The sequence below is a fragment of the Dermochelys coriacea genome, chromosome 2, assembly GCF_009764565.3.
Source record: "Dermochelys coriacea isolate rDerCor1 chromosome 2, rDerCor1.pri.v4, whole genome shotgun sequence".
NCBI lineage: Eukaryota > Metazoa > Chordata > Testudines > Dermochelyidae > Dermochelys > Dermochelys coriacea.
In genome coordinates, this window is record NC_050069.1 from 225,844,619 (window position 1) to 225,865,792 (window position 21,174).

At 38.7% G+C, this 21,174-nt stretch overlaps 1 protein-coding gene across 21 annotated transcripts in view; it reads right to left on the minus strand.

The window, feature by feature from the left end:
* The window catches only part of AKAP9 (A-kinase anchoring protein 9), a 232,724-nt gene that overhangs the window by 11,869 nt on the left and 199,681 nt on the right, over nucleotides 1–21,174 (minus strand). For all 21 annotated transcript variants that reach the window (XM_043509321.1, XM_043509325.1, XM_043509336.1 and 18 more), the window contains 11 exons: nucleotides 15,286–16,344; nucleotides 9,830–9,976; nucleotides 8,954–9,460; nucleotides 8,446–8,509; nucleotides 6,959–7,080; nucleotides 6,078–6,269; nucleotides 4,011–4,199; nucleotides 3,711–3,855; nucleotides 2,572–2,791; nucleotides 1,769–1,919; nucleotides 51–719 (listed from right to left, as the gene is read on the minus strand). In XM_043509321.1, the coding sequence (XP_043365256.1) occupies nucleotides 51–719; nucleotides 1,769–1,919; nucleotides 2,572–2,791; nucleotides 3,711–3,855; nucleotides 4,011–4,199; nucleotides 6,078–6,269; nucleotides 6,959–7,080; nucleotides 8,446–8,509; nucleotides 8,954–9,460; nucleotides 9,830–9,976; nucleotides 15,286–16,344 (3,465 nt within the window). The remainder of the gene's footprint in view (nucleotides 1–50; nucleotides 720–1,768; nucleotides 1,920–2,571; nucleotides 2,792–3,710; nucleotides 3,856–4,010; nucleotides 4,200–6,077; nucleotides 6,270–6,958; nucleotides 7,081–8,445; nucleotides 8,510–8,953; nucleotides 9,461–9,829; nucleotides 9,977–15,285; nucleotides 16,345–21,174) is intronic.

The window sequence follows — 21,174 nt, forward strand, 5'->3', positions numbered from 1 at the left end:
AGCTTTAGAATTCAGCTCAGTGTTACATATTTTTCTAAGCTCTACTGTACCTCATTGAGATTCTGGCACATTGCTCTTTCAGCTTCCTTTTTTTCCTCCCTCTCTTGTTCTTTTTTCTGTAGCTCTTGTATTATTTCCTGCAACTTCTTTACCTCATGCTCTAGTTTATGAACCTGTTGTCTCTTCTCTTCAAGCTGCCAGTCAAGATCTTCCACTTTGGACTCTAGTTCATGTACTTTCTTCTGTGCTAATATGTTAGCATCCTGTTCTGTTTGCAGTGTCTTCCTCTGAATCTGCCTCTCCTTTTCCATCTGTTGCCTCATTTGTATAGAGTCAAGTTTATACCTCTCCGTCTCACTGACTAACTGCACTATACGGTCATGTTTTTCATCCATTTGTTTTTGTAAATCTTTAAGTAACTCTTCAGTTGGTTTGGGTGTTCCATCCTGCCCCTTATCTTCAACACTCTGAAGCTGAGCACACAGTTCTTTCTCCCTTTCTAGGGCACTTCTCATTTCGAGAGCTCGGACTTTCTCTGATTCAAGGAGCACCTGAAGCTCAGAGTTACGACCTCGTTCATGTGACAGCTGGGCTGCATTCAGAACTTCCTGGGATTCAATTTTCTGTTGCAGATCACTGGACAGCTGTTTCTCTTGTTCCAAAAGTTTATTTAATTGTAAATTCTTTTGTTTTTGATCCTCAAGAGAAATTTTCAAATCCTTCAAGAAAATAAAAGATAGTGACTGGCTATATTAATTTAAAATATGCCCTTTTGCTAAAAATGTAAAGTATTTAAATCTAGACAATTTGCTTTAATGCCATGAATCTGATTGTTTTAAAATGTGTATGACAATATAACGAATTATACATTTGTAACCAATTTAAGAATAAGAATACTTAAAATATACTATAGTTTCATAAGATTACCCTAACCTTTAATGTGAAAGCCTGGGATATTTATAGCTAGTTGTTTTTACTTCCTAAATGGTGAAGGCAGATTTTCAATGTCAGGTATGCACAACTGTCTACTTCCCCCAGCAGGGTGAGGGCCATAGGGATAATTAACATATTTTATTTAGCCACATTTCTTTAGGATTTACAGTATTTTAATTTCACATCTCTAAGATTTTTCTACTGGCTTTGTAAACATTAAGAAAGTGATTCTTGTTTTGTCCTGATAATTTGATTAAAAAAGCAAATATTAAATAGAAAGCCAAATTCTGCCATACCCAGTGCCTTGAGAGGTAGCATCGATGCTGGGAAATGCATCCTCTGCCATAGGAGTCCTGCCAGCCAGGATAGGATTCCATATGGTGGGTCCTGGTACACAATGCTTAAAACAGGACTAGCAATGTGCACCTCTGTATAGTGCTGTGTACATTCTAGCCAGATGTGAGGGCTGTGTCTGCTGCCTTGTCAGCCAATACATCTCTGAAAATGTGATATATGCAGGCTGACCCCTTTCCTACTCATATCTGAAACACCATTGGTGTGATAGAAAGCCAGCTGAAATTCATATGAAGACTCCCATTGATTTCAAGGGGCTTTGGATCAGGCCCTTTCTGCCCCACTGCTTGTATGGGAGTGATTCTGTACACCCTTTTCCAACTCCAGTGAATATACTGCAGCAGCAGAGGGGAAAAACTAGCCCATAGATTGCTCAGTACATTAAACAAAAGGTAAACTGGGATGAAATGTTAAGAGAAAATCTGGAAGTATCTGTATATTTTTTAATGCTGAGGATAATTTGACAGCAAAGATGGGGTACCTCAAACTCTTCTCTTCCTCTTTCTTCATCGCGTTCCATTTTAGCTTTTTCCTTTTCCAAAGCCCATTGAAGCTCTCTTGATTTTTTCTGTTCATTTGCCATTGTATCCTTTAACATATCAAGCTCAGCTGCTTTTTCTTTAACCTCAGTCCTAACAAAGATACACAGGCTACCTTTAGGATTATTGTTTTTGTCAAAAAGCCACAAACTACGTGGGGGAAAAAAACATTTAATATTAACACACATACAAAACTGCTTTTTAAATCAGTGTGTAGGAGGAATATTTGCAAAGTCAGTAAAGAGAATCTGTGAAAATTATTTCCTTAGCATGATTTTCCTACGCTGGTCACCTCTGCTGTTGACCCTAAAGCAAGAGTAATTAATTCACATAAGTTTTATGTGCAGTTCCATGTAGTTTATCATAAACTACCTGTAACTTTCTCACACCATGTCAGTCTCAGCATAAACTGTTTTTTTCTTGCTATTGTGTTAATAAAATATTTACAATTTTATATATAATGGTCTAAAGTAAGTACAGAAATCTCAAAATATCTGTCTGTGGGTTGCGAAAGTATTTCAGAGTAAGCAATAAGTAAAATTAAGAAAAATGAAGATTTCCTTGTTTCCATAGGATTACATTTCAATTGGGATAATGGGCTACTTTTCCTCAGCAATGTTTTATAGAAATTTTAAACTCAGATGGTAACAATTTTCTTAATAAAATTAATATGGTAATAAAAAGCAATACAAGAATGAACATCTAAAATGCCAATGTAGGAAGGGTTAGCCACTGAAAGCCACACCTGATGATTTCCAAGTCTTTGAAGTGCTTGTGCTGGGCCTTAAGAGTTGTTTCAAGTTCTAGTTTAGCTTGGGCAAGTTCATTCTTCACTTCTGAAACCATCATTCTCTCAGAATTCAGCTGTTCTTGAAGTTCAGCCGCTCTGTCCTTCACACTATGGAGCTCCACTTGCATCTCCAGTATCTGAGACTGCTTCTGCTGCATGTTATACTCCAGCATTTCTAGAGATAACATCATTAATATGGAACTTACTCAGGTAGCATTCTACAAACAATGTTACTCATTTGGGATGAAATTTGCCCCTGTGCATAGGACCATCACAATTACTCTTGGTCCACATAAGCTTTCAAAATGGTGTCTAGGTCCTGTGCCAGACCTGTGTACAGGAGTGAATTTTACCCTTTGTGAGGATCAGTTAAAACATAAATATTTGTTTAGCAGGACTGGAATGCACAATTATTTCAATTTCTTGTACCCAACCTTTGACTCCCACATGCCTTTAAGCAAAATCTGAGCAGGATCCAGATACTGTCTTTGAAAAGGGGCATTCTAAAATGACTGTAGTCCATTAACATTTTAAGAATTATAGTTAGATAAAAATATACATTCTATAGATTATTTGGAAATGTATAAAAAGACTCATACATTTTGATATTGCAAAATATACTCGTATGTAGAAAACATATTTGTGACAAAGCACAGAAAGGTTATAGTAAGTACACATCTAGTCTCGGAACATTTTTCTCTGTCAGGTCCATACATGACTTAATCTTAATCACTATCAATAACTATTCATTTTAAAGAGATACTCTCAAGACAGTTAGACCTAAAAATTGAAGTACAGGCTCAGAAAAAATCCTGAAGGTGCAAACTTCAATAAGTGTTCACTTTCAAAATCACTCAGAATCTCTTTAAATTAGGTAACAGTGGTAAGAGTTTGTAAGCAGAGAGATTGTTTTAATTTTCAAAAGGTAGATTGGTCAAATAAGAGTGAAAATTTTGAACCCTCAAAATGACAGACACAGAATGAAGGGCACAATATAAGGAAATATACCTACACTTATCTGTAAGCATATTTTTAAAAGTGTGTATGAACACACATGCACCGGTATACACATATAGTATTACCACATAAAGCACCTTGACTTTTTGGATCAATCTCTTGTTCTCTCTCTGGATTAACTTTTCTGTTGTTCATCTGAGTGCGCAGTACTTGAATTTCCATTAGCAAACTTCTTCTATCTGCATTCTGAATGAAGTCCATTGCCATTCTCTGGCTAATAACCTGTTAGTGTTACAAATTTAAAAGTAAAACTCCAGAAAGTAATTAATGCAACACTTAATAAAGGAAACAGTTGCTTTGTAATGCTTTCCCACTGCATTTATATATCAGAGATTAAAATTTAACATGCTTTGAACAGAAGTAGTGTTCTGCATCACCTGTTCTTGAAGTCTGTGCTCTAACTGGTTCATCAATACAACTGCATCCTTGGTACCCAGTTCTGAAAAATCTGTTTGAGATGCTGCTAGAAAAACATCCTGTTCTCTCAGAAAGACTTGCTGAACAGCATGCAGAAGTTCACCTCGCCAGTCTGGAACACTTTCAGGAGGTTCACAGTTTGCACAAATCTACAGTGGGATAAAAGTGACAGATCAATCAGTATTTAACAGAATTGCAAGTATACTGATTATGTTAAATCATAATTTTATGTGTGCAGAGTCAGTGGAAGACTAAACTTCTTTCATTCAACAGATATACAGATACAATTTGTGTCTGTGCACATACAAATTTGTGTGTATATAAGTACTTACTGTATACATGCAATTATTCTCTCTGTATGCATAAATACTCCTTACTGCATGCAAACTGACATTTGCATTTTTCACAGGGGCAACTTAGATCCCTACATTTGAAAATTTGGCCCCATGTAGCAATATTCTGTTTTATATTGTATCAGAGTCTCCTTTCAGTGGTATAGCTTTTAAGTTGGAACTCTATGCACTGACTATTACAGCACTATGTGGTACTGTACCACACCATTGAGTGTATACTGTACTAATGGTTTTTATGGAGCAGAATTAATCTTGGTTACATTTTGTAGTCACACTGCCAGATTCTTTGACTTATTCCTTTCCCTTTGTGCCCTATAGGCAGTGCAACAGGAAAGGAAACTACCCACATATCTGAAGCAGGGAATACACTTCGTGTAAGGCTCCTCAGAAGGCACAGAGCTAGTGTACCTGGCTCCTTAGCCAATCCCCTGCAGCCCTAAACATAGAAGATCTGTTGGGGAAGCACTCCAGCTAGCCCCACAGCTGGTAAACAATCCTTTGCAAACCACTGACACCTGGGGTAGAGAAGAGCAGAGAATCAAGGAATTGTAACTGCAGATCCTCAGCTGCAGCAGATAGACTACTCTGTTACTTACTATGGGCCTGATTCTGCCACCCTTACTCACATTGGTAGTATCGCACGCGATGTCTAGTCCCATTGAAATCACTGAGAAAGGCACTATTCATGGTAAGTAAGGGTGGCAGAATTCATGCATTGTTTTTTTAATTTGATTTCAGTTTATAAAAATGCATCCGTTCATTGCTCTGAGAGCATATACAAATAGAAAGAAATTATTGATTATATCTGGCCCAATTCTTTTAGATGTTGAGTACCCTCACCTCCCATTGATCTGAATGGCATTGTCTAGAATTGGATTTAAAAAGTGTGTTAGTAGATTGTATTATTAGATCTATCCAAATAAGACCTTCTAAAACTCTAGTCAAAATAAAGTAAATTGTACTGTAGTATATCCCGAACTGGTTGAGTTAAAACCTAGGCTCCTCTCTAGGCTTTAACTCAATCTAGGTTACTATAGTTAGTGTATAGTGTATAGTTATAGCTATAGTTTAGCACACGCTAAAACAGTGGTTCTCTGGGGTTACGCAGAGGTCTTCCAGGGGTACATCAACTCATCTAGATATTTGCCTAGTTTTACAACAGGCTACATAAAAAGCACTAGCAAAGTCAGTACAAACTAAAATTTCATACAGACAATGACTTGTTTATACTGCTCTATATACTATACACTGAAATATAAGTACAATATTTATATTCCAATCAATATATTTTATAACGTTATGGCAAAAATGAGAAAGTAAGACATTTTTCAGTAATAGTATACTCTGACACATTTGTATTTTTATGTCTGATTTTGTAAACAAGTAGTTTTTAAGTGAGGTGAAACTTGGGGGTATGCAAGACAAATCAGACTCCAGAAACAGATACAGTAGTCTGGAAGGTAGAGACCACTGTGTTAAAATATAAATTTCTGGAAATTTGCTGAAAATTCTGAAAAATTCAGTTTTGGTTTGACTCAAACCAAATTCCCCCCTGCCCCCGACCTTTCAGGACTGCCAGTGAACCAAAAAATCAGTTATTCACACACCTCTAGTTTCAAATGCAGCTGTAGAAATTATTTTGATCTAAATAGAGTTTTATAATATTGTTTGTACCTCAGTTTCCCTATGCAGTTGCATTTGTGTAATTAAATCCTTCAAAGATGAAACAGTGCTCAGAAAAGTTTTCCTTTCCTCAAGCCATGATTCTGGCCCTTGTTTAAGAGACAGTATATCTCTTTCACTGTCAGGAAATTCAGTGAGAGACAGCACTTGTACGCCTTCATGATGCACTGCTCTTAGCAAACCCTATAACAATAATATAAGAAAAAAATTATAATATTGACAGCTATAATAGCGATCTTGGCTCATGCACACTAGAATTTGGCATCAGAATGAATCAGAAAAAGGAGGCTGGTTATGCAAGGAAAAGCACTATCTATTTACAAGTAGCTTGGTGAATATGATTAATGTTGAGACTAGAAATATAGAAAGTGCCTGATTATTTAATAGAGTTTTAGAAATATATATATTGCCCACCCCAGAAACAAGTATTGCTGTAGTCCCTGAAGTTCATTACAAAAAATCTATTACATCAATACTACAAATTTAAACTGAGTTCTCTAGAGAAACTTATATTTTAGAAGTTAAGTCCTGGAAAGTTTCCATTCAAATTTTGTATTATGCTTTTGAAACTCGCATATGGGCTAGGGTTAGCACACGAGATTGGTGGCAGGAGACACATTCTTCTTTTTAACTGTTAGAAATGAAAATAGCATATTATTATTTATTATAATTATTTATATAGTTCTGGCTCTGCTGGTAGCCAACGTATTATATAGTGGTGATATTTCAAAAATGCAATTACATAAATTTTAAGATATTTACTATATACAGGGCTCTTCTTCCCAAAAAGAGAAGATCTACATTTCAGACAGTATTAAGGAGCTTTAAAATGATCTTGTTTTCAAGTAAAAATTACATCAGCTCTCATATACCTTTATTTTCTTTGGAAGCAGATCTGTTGAAGTTTCATCTTCTTCTCCTATTCCTTCTGATACTATGTCAGATCCCTGGCTCTGGGCAAGATAAATTCCTTGACTCCAGTCCGAACTAGAGTCTAAAATAAAAGGGAAAAACAATAAAGTTGAATTGCTGGAAAACCTTTAAATAACAGATAACAAAAAAGAATTCTGTTTCTTGGTTGTTAGGACAAATGGTTTCATAACATCTATTTTTTTTGTTTTGTCTTCTAAGACTGGCTTACGCTTTCCTTCTTTGCTTTCAAAACACAGCAGCAAAGAAAATCATTTAAAATTCTGGGAGACAGAATCAAGACATTTATCTGAACACTACATAAGCCTTTTACCAACTGACTCTTCTCAGTATCTGTAGTCTCTGCCTCCAGTTGAATCTACTTCCTATTTACTACTGTAGGATAGAATGTTTGAATTTTTGTGGTAAAAATTTGATGGGTCTGACTCACTCCTGTTGGTGCACACATTCAGATCACACCTGTCTGTGGCAATGGAAAGAGGTGCATGTGAGGAAGTATTCCCCAGGGGAAGGAGACAGTTATACTGCCACCCTGAGATATTTTGCCAGGGACCTGCAGCTTTAAATTCCATTCAGGGCTGAGGAGACTGCCCTGGAGAGATGCTGAAATCAGTATGAAGAAAGGACAGAGGGACTATGCCCAGAGAGAAGGAACCAGCTTCCAATTTTTTCCTCAAGGCAGCTCCATACCCACTCTGTTACACATACATTTCTGTCCTATAGTAATTAAGATTCACATAGAGATATAATGGTCTTTGCCTTTCCCAGATGTGCCAGCATTTGATTACTATAGGATTTTGTTTTGATTTTCACTGCTGCTCCTGTTGTAATTCCTTTTGTTATTGCAGGTTGCTTTTTGTTTTGCTTCTTGGGCTACAGGTCTCAATGCAAGGAGTTCCTTTAACACAGAAGCCTATCAGGCAAACAGGGGATGGAGATCAAGGTCCTGCTTACAAGTTGGGTTTGAATTGGATCAAGTTTTCATTACAGTCACTTGATGTTCCTATGGGAAGATCATGGGTAAAGAAAAATAAGGGGAAGATCCCACCTTTATAGGAGGCAAAAGCTAAGGAATTTTGGGAAGGGACACTTGCTGATAGTATTATGTGTTGCTTATGCTGTGTTTTTTCTGAACTTTAATTTTTTTGCTGTGCTGCTGCATGCTGGAAGTAGAGAAGAAAAGCATCAAGTAAGTACCTGTTGCATCTTTAATAAAATCCTGACTTTGGTCCAAGGTCACTGTAGGAAAGTCATAATTAATAAGAGGGAATGCCTGCAATATCGATATTTTACTTTGTCAGATGACTTCAGCTTCCATTGTGCTAGGATTACAGCAATGCACAGCTACTTTTGTTTTCTATTAGACAAACAATTTAATTTATAATACTATTATGGGAAATATGAAGGCTATAAAACAATTCTCTCTCACCACTAGAACATCCATCTCTGGCCATATAAGATGCAGTGTGCGGTAACCCAGAAATTGGGACTGCCTATATTTGGAAAAGAAAACATTTAAAACTTTGCAAAAAACACAACCTGACACATAAGGGCCCAGATAAACAGAAGAGAGCAGCTGAAAGAGGACCACATGGGCTACTCCCTTTATAGGCAGTATAGATCCTCTCAAAAGGGGGCAGAAACGGGAAGGTTCATAGGGCCAACACTTCTGCTTCACAAGTCTATTGAGCTGGCTGGGCACAAGAGGGAAGCAGGTTGCTCCAGCCTAAGGGATGGTAAAGCTGGGGAGGGATTTAGGAATTCCCCCTGGGGTGAAGCAACTCTACATAATTCCAAACACCAGTATAGTGCCCTAATGGCACAGTCTTCCATGATTAAGAGGACTCAAAATAGGAACCCTACTTAGGAGTAGCATGAACTAAAATATTCTTTATAAAATACAGAATGACAGAATAAAAAAAAATTACAATATATACCTCGTTAGCTCTCAAAGTTTCTATGACTTCCTTCAAAGCATTACATTCTTCTGTTAATACCTGGACTGCAACTAACTGCTCTCTCTTCAGTGCTTCAGATTCAGAAATATGCCTGGTTTCCATGTCCATGATTTCAGCAGCGTGGAGTTCTTGCATTTGGTCAATTTTCTCGGTAAACTCTCTTATGACCTCTGCAACCTCCTCTGATGAATATTCATTTTGTAAATCATTTTGGATTTCTGCATTTTTAACAAGGACCTGTAAAGTTTGGTTGGAGCTATTGATTTGTATAGTCTTCTCAGTCTGAGATGATGAACTTTTTCTGGTAGAAGTCGGGTCTTCTTTGGTAGAAACATTATCTGGTTTGTCAACATCCTTTCTGCTTTCAAGTTCTGCTATTTCCTCTTCCTCTCTCATATAATCTGCAAGCTTCTTTTCTGCTTCAACTAGGTTGTCCTTGACTCGATGTAGCTCTTCTTGAAGATGTCTCGTACTTGTTTCTCTCACCTAGAAATATAACAAATTTGAACTGCAGATATCCAAATACCTTTAAAGAACCAAATTTTGTATATTTAAATGTTCTATACAATGAGGAGTCACAGTTATTCTTTTTAGATTAATCTTGTTTAGATGGATTATGTCTGTTAGATGATAACACAAAGTTACTATCTCAAGAAACAGACTAGATCCTGTAAATTGGCGTAACTCCCTTGAAGTCACTGGAATTACACTTATTTGCAGCAACTAAAGATCTGGTCCACAGCATCATGTAGTTTTCATAAATGTATGAACAATGTATACTGCCCAGTCATTTTTATGAAGTAATTTTTTTTCACTGGAAGAGATAAAACAATTATGGAACGATCCAGTTCTTACCATTAATTCCTCTTGAAGTTTTTCTGACTTTTCTCTGTAACTACTCAGTTCTTCCTTGGCAGCAGCTGATTCAGCTTTGATTTTCTCTAGTTCACTTTCAGCAATGAATACACTTCCCTCTTGACTTTGAGTTAGTTCTGTGATTACCTACGTGTCAGTACAAAATATAAGCAGTGGTAGATAAAACATCTATTACAATGGCATCCAAATACTAATGATGCTGATCTGTGCATGCCACTCCACAAAAGCTAGAGATGAGACAAGGCACGTGAAGAAACGTCAATAGGTGGTGCCCTGATCACCCTAATCTCCCAGACTTGCATTTCAAAAGGCCACTTTTCTAGATTAACTGGGATCCCTAAACTGAAAAAAAAGACAGTGTGGAAGTGCTGTGAAAAGGATAATCTTCTGGGAAGATCTCTGGCCAAGGATGGAAAAAACACTAATATACTAAAAGGCAGCAACAGGGATGTGAAAAAACAGTAACAAAGTCTGCTAGACACCATAAAGTTTTAAAGAGAAGTTTCTGACCTTAATTCAATAGCATTTGTACAAAAGGTTTTAGCACCTGTGGTCCAGGCCCTGCATTCCATATCTTGTAAACTTCAGACTTTCAGCGGAAAAGCTGAGGTATTCATTAAATTGATAGCTACAGAACATACAATCTCTGCCTTGGAAAATGGAAGACAACACTCAACTCATCTTTGACTCAGAGGGTCAAATGAATAGGTGACATAACTGGTGATCGATGGAAGGCAGTCTGAACATAAATTGGCATAAATTAAACATTAAAGAGGTACAAGGCCAGGTCATTGCAGAAAGTAACCAAAGGAGGTTACTTTAAAAAGGTTACTTTAAAAAGGAGAAAAAGGAATATCTTTCAAACCACATGCACTTTTTTACCCTTCTTAATCCTCTTGTTGGCTGTGTTTGTTACTATGACTGTCTTGTTGCCTCCAAGGCACATAAATTACATAGATGTGTAATTTAACCCTCATATACTTCACCTCTAAATCTGATCCATGGAGTGGGAAATTTCAGACATTAGGCAGTGGGCCTAGAATGTGGGAAGCCATTGGATCTGTCACAACCTCACTATTATTAGATGAGGAGACAAAAATAAAATACTAAGTTTCTTTGAATTTTGGCATCCATAATTTTAATAAATGGCAGTGACAATGAAGTTAATATTGATCACGTTACAAGTCAAAACTGGAAAGCAGGTATCTGTGCAATGAAGATGCTTTCCTGGCATTAGATAAGAGCAAGGAAACTAAATCATCCAAAGCAGGACCAAGCTCTAATGGCTTTGTTATTTACGTTATAAGAACATCTTAAATTGGAATTTACATTATACTTTTGTGAGATCAGCTTACTTCAGCTACATGTGTTTTCATGCCTATTCATTCCAGATAGATGGAGTAACATTGCTAATTTAATATCCAAATAGAACATTGTTTCCTAAAAGCGAATAGCATTGAACTGTTGTTGAAATGTTAAAAATGTGTAATTGTTGAATTCATACTGAAGTGACTATTTTAGACAGGAGTTGGAATGGGATTTGGGTAGAAAGACTAGCTTTTTGGACTGCCTGAAGAGGAAGTAGGGGAAAAGACTCCTCTTGAAGAAATGAGAGATGGTCTGTATAGTGGTTAGGTGATATCCTGGGACCTGGGGAGATCCAGGTTCAGTTCCCTGTTCTGTCATGGATTGATTTGCTCAAGATCACTCAGAAACTTAGCCTCTCTGCCCCAACCGTATAATGGGATAATAGTTCTTCCTGCCCTCAGAGGGGAGCTGTGAGGATAAACAGATTAAAGGATTGTGAGTTGCTCTGATATTATGATAAAGGGAATTGTATGAATGGATAGATTAGATAGTGCTGTGGTCTTGGTTATATATGGATAGAGAACTCTGTTAGAAGAATCCCTTTGAATGGATTATACCTGCTTGTAAATTTTCACTGCAATATATACAAATAACTAGGGCCCAAAACCACAAAGGGACTTAAGTGCCTAAGTCCCAGATTTAGATCCTACTGTGATCCACAAAAGCCCCGCTCAGCTGCTGCCTAACCCTGCAGGAACCTAAACTCACTTGGTGCCTAAATTTTCACTGTAAAAGTCCCCCAGGCACCCACATTTCTGCCTCTAGGCATGTGCACTGCTACCTCAAACCAGGTAAAGATAGGCAAGGGAACACCTATCTTGCTGGCAGGCCCAATACAGTGGTGGGTAAGGCATTCTCCTGAGAGGAGGAAGACTTCTATTCAATTCCTTTCTCCCCATCAGGCAGCTTGGGGAATCGAACCTGGGTTTTACACATCTTGGCTGAGGATTCTAACACTGGGCTAAAGCTTATAAGGGAGGCACTACCTCCAGCCATTTTGGATGGAGTTAGGCATACACCGCTGCTATCTTGCAAGAAATGGTTCAGGCACCAAAGGCGTTTCCCTTCCAGGAGAGGGTTCCGTGCTGTGGATCCCAAGCAGAGACACAGGCACCTCCCTGCAGCTGGCTTAACACCCTGAGAGGGCAAGGCATAGGGCACATCCCTTCAATTAGCATCTCCTTTTGACTAGCTTAGGCAGCTCCCTGTCTAGCATGCTGGCTTTCTCAGGTGCCTCTCTCGCCCTTTTCATTATAGAGAGCCTAATACCTAACTCAAGCTTTGTGGATTCCAGTGATTTTTTAGGTGCCTAAAAGATGGGCAGTGCAATGCTGAGTGTCACAATGCCTAAGGCCCATTGTGATTCAAGGCCTAAATCAATATGAATGCCCTAAATTAAACCTTTCATAAAAATACGTTTTTTAAGACTTCCAGTGCCTCAAAAATCAATCTGCAGATTCATGGCAAGCACATCATCAATCTTATTATCTTCAGAAAATATTCACAAAAATTGAGAGAAGTATGTTTAGTTTTTAAAACACCTGATTTCCACGAAAAGGATGGATATGCTTTATTCTAATATCCATGGGAAATCAACAGTGGAATTTACCAAAAGAGCAATTTTTGTTCTATTTGTAACTCAGAGGAGTATTCAGAGTAGCAGCCGTGTTGCTCTGTATTCTCAAAAAGAAAAGGAGTACTTGTGGCACCTTAGAGACTAACAAATTTATTTGAGCATAAGCTTTCGTGAGCTACAGCTCATTTCATCAGAGTATGTATATCTAACACATCTCTGACTAATATGCTCATCTTTAAAAAAGGTAAGAAGGAGGATCCTGGTAACTACAGGCCAGTCAGCCTCACCTCAGTCCCTGGAAAAATCATGGAGCAGGTCCTCAAGGAATCAATTCGGAAGCACTTAGAGGAGAGGAAAGTGATCAGGAACAGTCAGCATGGATTCACCAAGGGTAAGGCATGCCTAACTAATCTAACTGCTTTCTACGACGAGATAACTGGCTCTGTGGATGAGGGGAAACAGTGGACGTGTTGTTCCTTGACTTTAGCAAAGCTTTTGACATGGTCTCCCACAGTATTTTTGCCAGCAAGTTAAAGAAGTATGGGCTGGATGAATGGACTATAAGGTGGATAGAAAGCTGGCTAGATTGTCGAGCTCAGCAGGTAGTGATCAATGGCTCCATGTCTAGTTGGCAGCCGGTATCAAGTGGAATGTCTCAAGGGTCGGTCCTCGGGCCGGTTTTGTTCAATATCTTCATAAATGATCTGGAGGATGATGTGGATTGCACCCTCAGCAAGTTTGCAGATGACACTAAACTGGGAGGAGAGGTAGATATGCTGGAGGGTAGGGATAGGATACAGAGAGACCTAGACAAATTAGAGGATTGGGCCAAAAGAAATCTGATGAGGTTCAACAAGGACAAGTGCAGAGTCCTGCACTTAGGAAGGAAGAATCCCATGCACCGCTACAGACTAGGGACCAAATGGCTCAGCAGCAGTTCTGCAGAAAAGGACCTAGGGGTTACAGTGGACGAGAAGTTGGATATGAGTCAACAGTGTGCCCTTGTTGCCAAGAAGGCCAATGGCATTTTGGGATGTATAAGTGCCAGCAGATCGAGGGACATGATCATTCCCCTCTATTCGACACTGGTGAGGCCTCATCTGGAGTACTGTGTCCAGTTTTGGGCCCCACACTACAAGAAGGATGTGGAAAAATTGGAAAGAGTCCAGTGGAAGGCAACAAAAATTATTAGGGGACTGGAACACACAACTTATGAGGAGAGGCTGAGGGAACTGGGATTGTTTAGTCTGCAGAAGAGAAGAATGAGGGGGGATTTGATAGCTGCTTTCAACTACCTGAAAGGGGGTTCCAAAGAAGATGGATCTAGACTGTTCTCAGTGGTAGCAGTTGACAGAACAAGAAGTATTGGTCTCAAGTTGCAGTGGGGGAGGTTTAGGTTGGATATTAGGAAAAACTTTTTCACTAGGAGGGTGGTGAAACAATGGAATGTGTTACCTAGGGAGGTGGTGGAATCTCCTTCCTTAGAAGCTTTTAAGGTCAGGCTTGACAAAGCCTGGCTGGGATGATTTAATTGGGGATTGGTCCTGCTTTGAGCAGGGGGTTGGACTAGATAACCTTCTGAGGTCCCTTCCAACCCTGATATTCTATGATTCTATGAATATTCTGGGTGACAAAGCTCTGTCCTTGCCTCCGTGGGTCCCGCATTTCCTGGTGGATTTCGCTAGCCTCAGAGGCTCACTGTGACCCTCCACGTAACCCTTCTTTCTCTAGAGACAAGGGTCACTGTCTACTAAGCCATTTTCATCATAAGCCAGAGAGGGAGCTGAGGCCAAGTTATACTTCCTTGCACAGTTTCTGTTGTCTCTCAGTCTCAGTGATTAATCAGGGGGCAAAGGTGGGGGGGGGGGAAGGGGACCTGGGCCCACCCTCTACTCTGGGCTCCAGCCCAGGGACCCTAATAATATCAGCTATGGTAGCTGACCTTTTAGAAACATGACATGTACAATTCCCTGGGCTACTTCCCCCCACAGCAGCCCTTACTTCCTCAAGCTCCACTTCATCCTTACCTCAGGGCCTCCTTCCTTATACCTGATATGGTGTGTACTACCCAGCCTCTCCAACCATGCAACTTCTTCCCACAGCTCCTGACATGCACTCCCACCTGATTAACTGGGAGGCTTTTTACTAGTTTCAACCAGCCCGATTGGCTTCAGGTGTCCCAAGCAACCTAGCCTTCTCCCTGCCTTCTGGAAAGTTCTTAATTGACCCCAGGTGTCTTAATTGACCTGGAGCAGCTGCCATTTCACTTATCCTGGTACCAGGGATTTGTTTAGTCTGGAGCTAATATATATGTATCTCCCATTACTCTTCCATAGCCATCTGGCCTTGCTCCGTCACATCTGTTATTGCATGAACAGATTCAATGTCTTTTAGTCTTATTAAAAAATGTGTGTATCCACTACAGAGCCCATAAAAATGACTGATTCTTAGGCAAAATGAGCAAAAGATCACGAGGTATACAATTTTTTACCTCAGATGTTTGCACCTCTCCCTGTTTAGGGGTCTTTTTAATCTCCTCTTTGTGGTTTTCCTGAATGTCTTCTAGTAACTGCTGAAGTTCTAATAGTCTGTTTTCTTTTTTTATAGCCTCCTTCTGTGCAATTTCTGCATTTTCTTTTTCTAGCTCCAGGTTATTGTACATCTTTGCCAGCTGGTTCTCCATCTCTGAAAGTTTCTCTGTTAGTACTGATAATTTTGATTCGGTCTCTTCTTTAGCTATGTGATTTACATTCTCTGTTTGTGTATTTTTGTTTGCTTCTTCAGCGCCTTTTGAAAATGCCTGCATTCTCTGACTCAGTTTATTTTGCTCCTGAATTGCATTCAACTGAACTTGGCTCACAAGAGCAGCAGCAACCTTTTCCTGAAGTATCTCTTCAAGTTCCAGTATTTTCTTTTTAAGTACTTCTGTTTCAACCTTGGATTGCTCATTCAAGTCCTTTATTTGTTTGTAACACAGGCACAACTCTGATTCCCTCTCTTTAATAGCTGCCTGAAGTTGCTGCAGCTTTATCTCCATGTTGCTGATGGTAATCTTTGTATTTTCTTCCACAGACTTAAGCTGGATTTTATTTTCTAGGAGCTCTGGTGACTTCTCATTTCTCCTTTGCTCTTCTGCCTTGTCACTTTTCATCAGTAAATGCTTATATTTCTCTGTTACTTTCTCAAGTTCCCTCTTTAAGATATCTAGTTCTTTTTTTAAATGGTTCATTTTTAATTTAGTTTCTTCAAGCTCATTCTTTGTCATGGATGACTCTACATTATTATCTTCCACTTGCTTCTTCAAAGCTTCTTTTTCTGCCAACACTGTATCAAGCTCATGTTTCAGACTGTCAGCATCCTCCTGAATGGAAGCGACATCTACAGGTACTTTTTGTTCAATATTTGACAACTCCTGCTGAAGTTTTTCAATCACTTCATTCAGCTGTTCTATTTCCTCTTCACTGTTTTTCTTCACACGCTCTTGATCACTTTTTAAGCATTCTATCTGGGCTTCAAGTTCTCTTATATGCTCATTTTTTTCTTCAATAACCTAAAAAGTCAATGAAATAAATTAATTGTTACTATAATAGTTAATATTATATAACAACCAGATTATGTTTTGTCCTGGATTTGCTGGCAGCATTCTGTTTAATCATTCATCCTGACATCTTGTAAAAGCAGCATAGTAGTAATAAAAGAAATTGCCTGGATGATTTATTGCTCATAGATCTTTACATGAATCAAAGTACATGCATGTAGGACTTGGAAAACAGGTGTGAGCTTATTGAACTATCTACTTTCTACAAATCTACATGTGAAAGCTGAAGCTTTTATAATATTTTTCCAGCTTTCTTGTCTAATGCTCTGACAACATCCATCCCCTGTGCAAATTGTTACTGAGGTTAAAGGGACTACCAGCTGTGGTAAGGTCTGTGCAGATAAACCTCTTTGCACAATCAGGACCTTAGACATAGTTTGACTTCTAGCACCCAAGAAACGAAGGTTCTTTGAATCATATTACCTTCAGAGAAATCATCTTGCAGTATATTACACAAATAATCTCCCTCTCTCTAAAAAAGCAGTGGATCCTCAGTCTTGAAAATAACAGTTTCAAGACTGAGGGTTCTAGCATACACAAGTTAGATACTATATTCAACTAAATTAGTCAGATACTGTATTTCTTCACCATTAAAAAGCAGCAGCTCCCCTTTCCAAATATATATATTCATCTAGTTATATTAAAATAAAGCTATATTGACTCTACCACTTAAAATATACATTGGGTTTTTATATGGAATGTGAAATGTAATGGATTTATAATGTAAATGCAAACAGGCCCTTAACTATATTAATATTAAGCACAAATATAATACAAATTTTCTTTTCTTTTCTACATATATGTATATATATTCTGTGCAAGCCATCTATAATGAAGTAATTTATTTTGTACAACAATTTAACTGAAAGGAGAGAGAGATGGAGATGCAGAACTATTTGTCAAAAGAATCTATAATGTGTCAAAGCAATTCAGCAACAAAGAGATTTGTGATGATACAAGCAGAGCAAAACGATACATTTCTGGACTAACTCATGATATTTGACGTTACCAGATTCACATTCTTAACTACCCAGAAATTAGTTGAATAACAGAAACAGCCCAATACATGTCCTCACTGAGGAACCTAAATTATGAAGAGGATGACTTTATGATGCAGATAACGGAGAATATGAACAAAAGAGAGACTGACTTCTTTCTGACCTTGAATAAGAGAAGAAAAGGGAAATTTGGGGTCAGTGAACATAAAAATTTATCAGAATAAGGAAAGAGCTCACCAACAGCAGCAGTAATAAAAGAGTATAAGATTTCAAGGGAATTTGTTTTGGAGAATTAAGAACATAATATGAAATGTTCAGTGGGAGAAACTTCTCATTCCACAAGTATAGAAGAATGCTGGAGGACCTTAAACACACCATAATACAGGTGCACCAGAGTAAGAGGAATAAGGATGAGAAAAACAAGAAGTGGTCAATGTGGCTTCATAAGGAATTGCTCAAATCTCTTACGTTAAAAAAAGTCTGTACTGGAAACGGAAAAGTAGCAGGCAATCAAACAAGAATATTCAGTCAGTCAATACTTGTATCAAAAAGATAAGGATAGCAACAAATAATGAGCTAATGATAGCCAAAGTACTTCACAGAGTAAAAAGGGCTTTCAGAAGACTATCAGGAGCAAAAAGCTCACTAAAGAGAAAATAGGTCAGCTAATAAAGAAAGTTGGGGATAAATTAATGACTACAAAATGATTAAACTGCTAAATTTCCCTTTGTTCTCTATGCTTAAATAAATTTAGACAATTAGGAAAATTGTAAAGTTGTAAAATGATCTTATAAAAATGGCAAAAAGCAAGATTACTTGGAAAATGTGAACAGATATAAATCAGTAGGGCCAATTTTGCATCCTAATATGTTACATACATTTTCCAATAAACATATTTTTGGAAAGTCACAGAGAATTGCAGAAATCCTAGAAGACTGAAGAAAAGAAAGTGAGGTACTGATTTCCAAAAAACGAAAGAAGAGTGATCCTGACAATTTCTATCTAGTATGTCTCATTTCTGACCCCAGTAAAACTGTTGAGGAAAAAAAAATCAATTTATCTTTTAGTGGATAATGCAACCATGATTAACAAGCAGTTTGGGTTTATAAAGAAGAAATCATGCTACAGACATTTGATTGGTTTACCACAGAATTACATTTGGATTTTAGAGTAGTGTTAGTCGTGTTAGTCTGTATTGGCAAAAAGAACAGGAGTACTTGTGGCACCTTAGAGATTAAACAAATTTATTAGAGCATAAGTTTTCGTGGGCTACAGCCCACTTCATCAGATGCATAGAATGGAACATATAGTAAGAAGATATTATATATATATATATACACACATACATACACATACAGAGAAGGTGGAAATTACCATACAAACTATAAGAGGCTAATTAATTAATCATCTTAATTAATTAGCCTCTTGCAGTTTGTATGGCAACTTCCACCTTCTCTGTATGTGTGTGTGTGCGTGTATATATCTATCTATCTTCTTACTATATGTTCCATTCTAGGCATCTGATGAAGTGGGCTGTAGCCCACAAAAGCTTATGCTCTAATAAATTTGTTAGTTCTTTATTTGGATTTTAGTAAAGCATTCACACAGTATCAAGAAAATTCATTTAATTAGGCATGAGTATAATATGCAATATTATTCAGTCAAATAGACTGAAAGTTGGCAAAAGGCCACAAAGAAACTGATTTTAAAAACAAAAACACTGAAGGGAGGAAGAGGTCTAGAAGAGTACTGAAGGGATTGATCTAAAGTAGTGGTTCCCAAACTTTTAGCAAGATGATCTAACAACTGCATTTTGACTGATTTTGTGACCTTGTCATCTTTGGCAAGGAAGGGGCATACAAAATCATAGGCTAGTGTCCTCCTTCTCCATCGCCACCTCCTCCTCATCCTTGCCCCTCTGAGAGGACACTGGCCACCTGCAGCACCCTCTGCCCTGGCCCCGCAACCCTAATACTGGCTCGTTTAGATGGGGGAGGCCCCAGTGGGGGTTTGAAGGGCAAGCCTGCCTCACCCTAACCCTGCAGCAGCAGCTCCTATCCTACAGGTTTGGGCCTGGCTTCCTACTCCGGGCATTGCGACCTGGTGCACAGGGTTGCAGTGCCACTCAGGTTTGGCCCAGCCACCCTTCCATCATGACAGAGGGATGACTGAGCAAAATTTGAGTGAGTGGCATTGCAACCTGGTTTGACCCAGCCACCCAAAGAGACAGGAACCACTGCTGCAGAGCAAGTGCAGGATGGGGAGCCTCCCCTCTGCACTGGATCCACAACCCTCCTAGAACCTTTCTGTGACGCACTGGCAGGTCACAACCCGTTGTTTGGGAAATACTGATCTAAGGTCTAGTCTTATTTTATATCTACAGCTTGCACCAAGGAGAGAAGGGTATTATTGAACATGCTAGAGAATATAACTAAGATGGATGAGAAGAAATTAAGAAAGGGATAATATAGGTTGAATCTGAGCAAGGCTTCCATTTTTCATGATCTAACAACTTCATTTTGGGGATTATTTTAAGCAATTTTTGAGTTTTACATAGGTCAAAAAAAATCAGGGTTTTTGGGACTTTTTCTTTGTAAATACTGTAATGTGTAATGTACACTATACTCATTACTCCTATAATATAATGACTAATCTCTTTGTAATGTTCCCTAGAGTGCTTTAACGTAGTACTCTTTCTAACAGCACTAGTTAAAGTACGGAACCTAATAGGTTCTATATGAACTAGTAATGAGCAACACATATTGGTGCACTTTAGAAATCACAGCCCCGTAGTCTGCATTCCTGCTCTGTGTATATAAGCCTCTAGACACAAATAACCATTTCTGGGGGTTTTCTAGTGTTCATTTGATAAAGAGAGCACCTGGAGTGCTTTGAGATGTTTTGTCCCTCAGCATGCTCCACTTCAAGTGGTGGCCTGTGCCGTTTCAATCAGAGATTTTTGTCAGCAGTGTCTGCAGGCCCATGCCTGCACCCTACACATCCTCATGCTCTGGGTCCAAGGGCATGTAGGGAAAGGAGGACCTGCCCTCTGCTCCAGTTCTTTCTCTACTACAAAGTCCACGGGTAAGAACTCCAAAGCAGAGAGGAAGGAAGGCAGGCAGTGGAGCACCCACAGGGACAAAACATCTTGAAGAACTCCAGTTACTGTATAGGTAAGTAACCTCCCCTTCTTTAAGATGTTGTCTCAATGGGTGCTGCACTTCAGGTGGCTCCTGAGCAGTGCTCTGGTGATGGGGGATGCTGAGCAGATAGATTCAATACACACCAGAGAACAGTCTCAACAAAGGGTGCATCTGCCCTAGAAGCAAGCCTGAGAGCATAGTGCTGGGAAAATGTGTGCACAGATACCATGTGGCAGCTTTGCAAATATCTATGATAGGCATGTTCTTAAGTAGGGCTATAGAGATGAATTGTGCCCTGGTGGGATGGCCAGTCACTCTAGGTGCCTCTGGAAGCTTTGTAATATGCTACAATGTATTCATTTCAATAACTTTTGGGTGGAAATTGATGATCCCTTCATTCTCTCTGTGAAGTAAGCTAGGAGTCTAAGAGAAGCTCTGAACTAGCTCCCTATCGAGCTAGAAAGCAAGGGCTGTTCTCACATCCAGAATATGAAGACTGGCTTCTTCCCTTGAAGTATGAGGTTTGGGATAAAAAAACCTGGTAACTAAATGTTCTGACTGATGTAGTAGCTGAGCCACACTAAAACCAGCATTTCAAGTTAGACAGTGTCGTGAATAGGTCTATCTCTGGGAAGCCCCAG